The 6,352-nt window shown below is 32.4% G+C and overlaps 1 protein-coding gene across 4 annotated transcripts in view; it reads right to left on the bottom strand.

Moving 5' to 3' along the window:
* Positions 1 to 3,156: 3,156 nt before the first annotated feature.
* The window catches only part of GRIA2 (glutamate ionotropic receptor AMPA type subunit 2), a 169,354-nt gene continuing 166,158 nt past the window's right edge, over positions 3,157 to 6,352 (bottom strand). For 3 of the 4 annotated variants that reach the window (XM_044224687.1, XM_044224686.1, XM_044224685.1), the window contains 2 exons: positions 6,178 to 6,352; positions 3,157 to 5,784 (listed from right to left, as the gene is read on the bottom strand). The exon at positions 6,178 to 6,352 is cut by the window's right edge and continues 74 nt beyond it. In XM_044224687.1, the coding sequence (XP_044080622.1) occupies positions 6,181 to 6,352 (172 nt within the window). In that variant the 3' untranslated portion in view covers positions 3,157 to 5,784; positions 6,178 to 6,180. The remainder of the gene's footprint in view (positions 5,785 to 6,177) is intronic. The other variant, XM_044224688.1, reaches the window with a different exon arrangement.

The raw sequence follows: 6,352 nt of genomic DNA, 5'->3' as shown, positions 1-6,352 counted from the left end.
ATGGATTTAATCTGAGTCTTTGAAAACAGAGCTACTGATCAGATGTCAAATAAATTTACAGACAAGCAAAATTTACACAATCTAAATTTTGAGAGAGAGAAAAATATGAGTCCATATTTATGGACGTTGTTGATGAGTGTTATCAGATATGTACTCTTAATTAACATTTGAATTTTGTGGTTGAAAATTGTTGGGACAGAAATATAGAACTCTTGAATGTCACAGAATCATCCATATACTGACAATAGTATTTCTAAGTGGGCAGGATCAAAGAACTGCATGTTTTAAAGAACATATAATACTTAATTCTTAGAATACAGGTTTCAAATTTAGCCCTTACCTTGAGTTTATGTTTATTCAGGACACATTAAATAAATGTTTTTTCTTAGAATGAACCAGTAGCTGAATGACTGAAAGTTAGAGGACAGAATGGCTTTTCTAATGGTTTGAGATGAGGAAACAAATTTGTAAATAATGCCAAAAACCTTTCTACATCAATTGCCACTCCAATGCACAAACTTACTCCTTCAAGCCATTTTTTAAAGAAGACACAATGTTACATTATGTTTTAAATGATCATATTAAATTTCCTTGCATCATTGTCATGAGATAGTCCTAGTATCCACATACTCCAGTTGAGAAGACAGAGACAAAGGGAGGCGTGAAACAAGAAGAGATAAAGCTAGAATCCTGGTTTTGACTCCCTCCCAAGTGCTTAATCCACTCCCCCACATTCCAATTTACAATAAAATGAAATTGGCACATTAACCTGAAAGGAAAAAAAAAGAAAGAAAAATGACCAAATTCATTCAGCGAATTCAGGCATACCCAATGAAGTAACAGTGAGTTTATGCTTATTTGAAAAGGAATCTGGTTGGGCAATAGCACAATTGACTTATACCTACTGGGGGGAAAAAGCAATTAGAGAATAATCGGGAAGTGCTTGAGAGAGGAATTAAAATAGACAATTGGCTTGTGCTCATTGTAAAGTGACTTTAAAAAGAGATTCTGATGAGCACATATATTAAAAATAGAGTTCCCACTCTTCCTGCTCCATTGAAGAGCCTCCCAGTTCCTACAAAAAGTCTATAAATTGTGTGACTCTTTAAGTACATGGAGGAATATCACACATTTGCAATTATTAGGTCAGAATATGTGAGTCATGCAGAAATAGAGCTTTGCAAGAAATTTTTATTACATTGGAGAAATTCTTAGTCATTTATTACAGCTATTAAGAAGACTCTGAAACTGTCAGACCTGTCTTTGACAAAATGAACTGTATTCCAAGTGCCCTCCAAGCAAAATCTCTCATAAAAGACAGGCCAGAAATAGATGGGATATGATGGAGAAAAAGCAAAAGAGCAAGATGAATGAAACTAAAAACTGAGGTACCATTTGAGGTGTAATATATGAAAAATGGCAGTTGTACTGAAGGGCAGGAAGAGAATGTAAAATGGTAAAGCATGAAGGAAATGAATAGAGACAGGATATAAAATGTATACACAAATTCTTATGATCCAGGTTTACTCCAGGCACTTCCTTGCTTGTACTAGGCAGTAGGTCATTCGCATTCATCTCCGTGCCTGAATACCATATTTATATAAATATCTTTGAACCTTCATGTACTTAGAGTGCCATACGCTGCCTATGAGCTGGTGTTATTCGAAAACATAGAAATAGAGAAAGTATAATTTACTGATAGAACCTAATCGAATTTCCAGTGTAGTCTAGTCAAAGCAATACAGTAGGAAATGAACCCCTCCTTTTAATCAAATTGGTTACAACTTTCACAAACCATTTAATACATCCCCTGATTTTCTTTCAGAATATCATGATGATTTTTTTGTACTTACCCATCTTTCATGTTGGTGATTTAAAAATAAACCAATTTTAAGTATTAGAATCCCTTGCACAAAACTATTTTACCTTTAAACATATATATATATACATATATATATATATATATCTCATTCTTCTATTTCCTTCCATAAGTTCATAGTATATTAATAAAGCACACATTATCAACTAACATTGATAAGACAGAATTTATGCAACTAAGTCAATCAAAACATTACTTACTTCATTCAAATTAGAGGTAAATGGATTATTTGCCTAAATTACACGTTAATTTACATAACAGACTAGAAGGCTCTCAAAGTGCAATAGATAATATATTCTACCCAGCTGAAAACAAGTTAACCCACAGATACATTTCAAGGTGGAGGTGATTCTTGAGTTATTTTTTTTTAATTTACTAGATTCATAACTCTAATATGTGATGAGACAGAGGATAGAAAGAAGGGGAGAAAACATACTGAATTCTAATTAGTTTCAGTAAGTGTTCTTTTTAAATGGTACAGTTAAGGTGTTGTGTTGCAATCATCCTGTAGGGTTGTTATACTGTTAATGCCTGTCTGCATGTGCTTAATTTCCTGCCATGATCACTAAAATGGTAAGAGTATTTGCAGAGTGGAAAGTCAAGATTACTGTATTTTTAAGCAGATGCATTTGCATACTCATCCATTAAACATTAAATATCTTAAAACCCACCAATTTTTGAAAGAAATTTGAATGTGCAATTTTGAAGAACTAAAATGTCTTAATAATTTTAGAACTTACCTAAAAAGGACTGCCTAAATACTGAAATGATCACCTTTATAAAAAGACTTAATCAGAACTGTTTTAGTTTCTCATTAGTACTCTCATAAAACAATAAATTACCACATTTTTGGAAACATATAAGCCTGGAAATGTGTTCCCTGATGGAATTTGTAGAGCAAGTCACCATTCTGGCTCTTTAATAGGACTATAAAAACAACTGATCTCACAACACATGGTGCAATGGCTGATGATAGCAATGTAGGACATTGATATCTACCAAAAAATGAGAAATGTGATAAATTCAGTCATAGTTCTTCATATGCCCAAAGCACTTAATGATTGTAGACTTGGAATACTGAAAATATTACTCATTTTAGCTGAAAAAGAAAAAGTTATTTCTACTCTATTACATTTGTATTTAGTTGACTTATAAATTGAGCAAAGATGTCTTTGTTTGTTAGAAACAGCCAGTTTGTTTTGGAATAAACTTAAATACACTTTTTGATTTCTCACTATGATTAGTTTAAAGAACTATTCAATAAAAAAATAAAGATCTTTGTCTTTTGTAAGAACATGTTTTATGTATGATTGAAGTTTTTACAACACTCTGAGAAAGCCATCCGATGTTAGATTTAAAAATAAAATCAAAAGCATTTTCCGACATAGTACACATGAAAAATTGGAAATTCCAATATCTTCAATAGAAGTTGTAGAAAGTGTATGTCTCCTTGGAGTTTGACACCCACTTAACACAGCAGAAAATAAGGTACTATACTGTAAACAAAAAAGTACAGTAGGGGACAGTTGTAAATTTACATTAAGAATAGTTCATAAACATTTTGGTCTTTCCAGAACAGTTTTTATATAAAATGAATAAAAAAACCTTTAGACAGCTGTCATCACTCTTGTTTGACCACTTTTCACTTATATGCACACAGACATATTTATATAGCAATATATTGATGCACCGTTACATGGATATTAAACTATGATTACTGCTTTGTAACTGAGATGTGCATTATCCAATCAACATTATCCATAGTTGAAATATTCTTACATTATGTATTGTTGTCATGTTGTATCTATAAAAACATGAAAATATAACTTTACATTATTTCAATTATTTACATTAGTTCAAGCTTGACAGAGAAAAATTGATAAGCTACAAGTTTTAGAAGAGTAGGCCCAGAGGTACAATAAATAGCATTGATTGTGTAGAGTCATCTTTTTCATTTTTAAAAACTCATTTGAAGTACAATATGGAAACAATTAGTCTGCAATTTGGTCATTCTAGTATTAATTATTAAAACTTAAAATGCACCTCCAACATTCCTGATGAGGAGAAATGCATGGAAATTATATTGTATTATCTTGGAATTTGTGATCGGGAATGTTACATTTGGTGAAGAACATCTTGATTCTACATATCACCATGTTCGATCCCACATCGAACACATTCTTATTCCCTTCTGTGAAACGTAATCAATAAAACTGTTTTCACAGCACTTAGAAGATACCAAGTGCTACACAAAGTCTTGCTTGCAGAAATAATGAGAATAAAAAATATTAAAAATGACTACTTAATGTTAAGAATTGTTTAAAACCCTAAATTAATTTTATTTTAGGGAGCTTTAAGAGAAATAAATGGTCTTTTATGAAGGGAAAGAGAGTTCCTTTAAATTTTTAACTAGAGAAATATAAGCTCTTTAGTCAAAAGTTACAGAAATGTGATGTTTTATCCCCAACTGGGCATATTAAAAGAGCCATTCCACCTGAGGAGTAAGTATAAATACAAGGTATTTAAGTTGTTTTTATTGATGGCAATGGGAAGAAATTATGCTGCAGGTGACTCAAAAGTTCTTAAATTATTCTTAATATATAAGGCTTATGACAGCTCTTATAATTTGGAAAACAAAAAAGTTAGATTTAGTTTATGGACTTCGATACATGGGCAAATATTTTAATAGCTGCTTTCTAGGCATTCCTAACTTCATTTGCAACTAATACTTCTCTTCTGCAAGCTCAAACATTTTAAAATGGAACCTCACATATTATATTTGTTTTTTAATATTAGCTTTTTAAATCTATTAGCATTTATCCATATAGATTAAATGCTTTATGTTAAATATTTCTTTATATATAGTAAGATATACTAAAAACAGATTCAGATATTGTTTTGGGACAAGTTTCTACTCTAGAAACCACCTGGCCTTCTGAAAAGGGACAATTTTCTCTGGGAACCTAGCAATTTGATAATGTCTTTAAACTCATTTGATTTATGACCAAACTGTAGCTAAGCAAAATCAATTGGACCACTTGCAAATAAAACAATAGAAAAATGTTTATTTCAAATGTCAAGCATCGCCAAGTAATTTTATATTAACACCAAATGTTAAAGAATAGGATACATTAAAGTTTTAATAACAATATTAAATTACAAGATTGGAATCTTTTCTTTGTTTTCTTTCCTTAGCATTTACATATTTGGCTTTGAAAAATATGGAACTGATACCTAAAGCCTTTATAATCACTTCCCACTCAGTCTAATCACTATTTTGTCTTATCCAACCAATATGGAAGCAAATTTATTTAAAAGCCAGTTTGTTTTTGAAAATACCTAAAAATATTTTTTTTTTAATTTTAAATGTTTTTTTTTCCTTTTTCTTATAAAACATGTCACATCTTGATGCAGTTGATGTCAAGTGTGCTTAAGTCATTATGAATCAAGAGACTAACAATAGTGGCTGCAGAAACGGGTTTGTTGTCTGTACAAAGACTTCAGTTAAATTATAGTACTTCCATGTTAGCTGTGCATGTCCACCAAGCTTCCTCTGGAACTGGAGTAGAAAAGGATGTTGTATTTTTAAGTAACCATTCCTTACAATTCGAGGTGAATTCCACATATTTAAGAATTCTTGGCTGAAAGAAAAGTCTTCAAGAAACTGGATGCCTCTCACCACTTTGACAATAAACGCACAAGAAAACCATTGTGTAAGGCACTCAAAAGGTTCTTATCAATCACAAGAGATCAGTCACACTGACATTCATTCCCATGCCAGGACTCACGTAAGGGACAGCATGCACTGCTTTTGGAAATTCTGGAGTCATAACACGTCCATTTTCTCCAGTACTTCCTGTAATTGACAGCCTTGCCTTGCTCCTCATGGCATCACTCAAGGTCATCTTAAATGAGAGTGGGGAGGGGGAAGAAAGAAAGAGAAAAATTATATGTTATGGTTTTCAAATATCTCCAGAGTAAAGGTGGTGCTGTTTTTGAAAAGTTTACTTCTATCTGAAAGCTTGTAGCAAATGAAAGCAAACAGTGCAAAGCTGAACTACAAATAATAAAGCACAATTACAGCAGGAATCTGTCCACATTCACCCACGCTACTGTGTCATTAAAGAGGAAAATAGACAGTTGAGCTGCAGGTTAGTCACTGATCAGGAACATGGAAGAACATCAACAATACATAAAAGATGATCCATTGGCCACCTTCCTCATTTAAAAGAGCGTAAGGACGCAACAATAAAGCTAAAACGTGCACTTAGAAGTTTGTATTAGAGCCTCGTTCCTACCCCCTAAATTTTAACACTTTCGATGCCATATACGTTGTAACCTTCCTTATAAGTTGCAAAATTCTGTGAATTCTGCGAGGAAGATGGGTTAATATTCTGTGCATTCTTTGCCACCTTCATTCGTTTCGCCTCGGCCCTTGACTTGTAACAGAACTCAATCAAAGCCACCAGCATT

Source organism: Neovison vison, chromosome 11, assembly GCF_020171115.1.
Source record: "Neovison vison isolate M4711 chromosome 11, ASM_NN_V1, whole genome shotgun sequence".
NCBI lineage: Eukaryota > Metazoa > Chordata > Mammalia > Carnivora > Mustelidae > Neogale > Neogale vison.
Note: the sequence above shows the minus strand (reverse complement) of the source record. Positions and strands in the feature narration are given on the sequence as shown.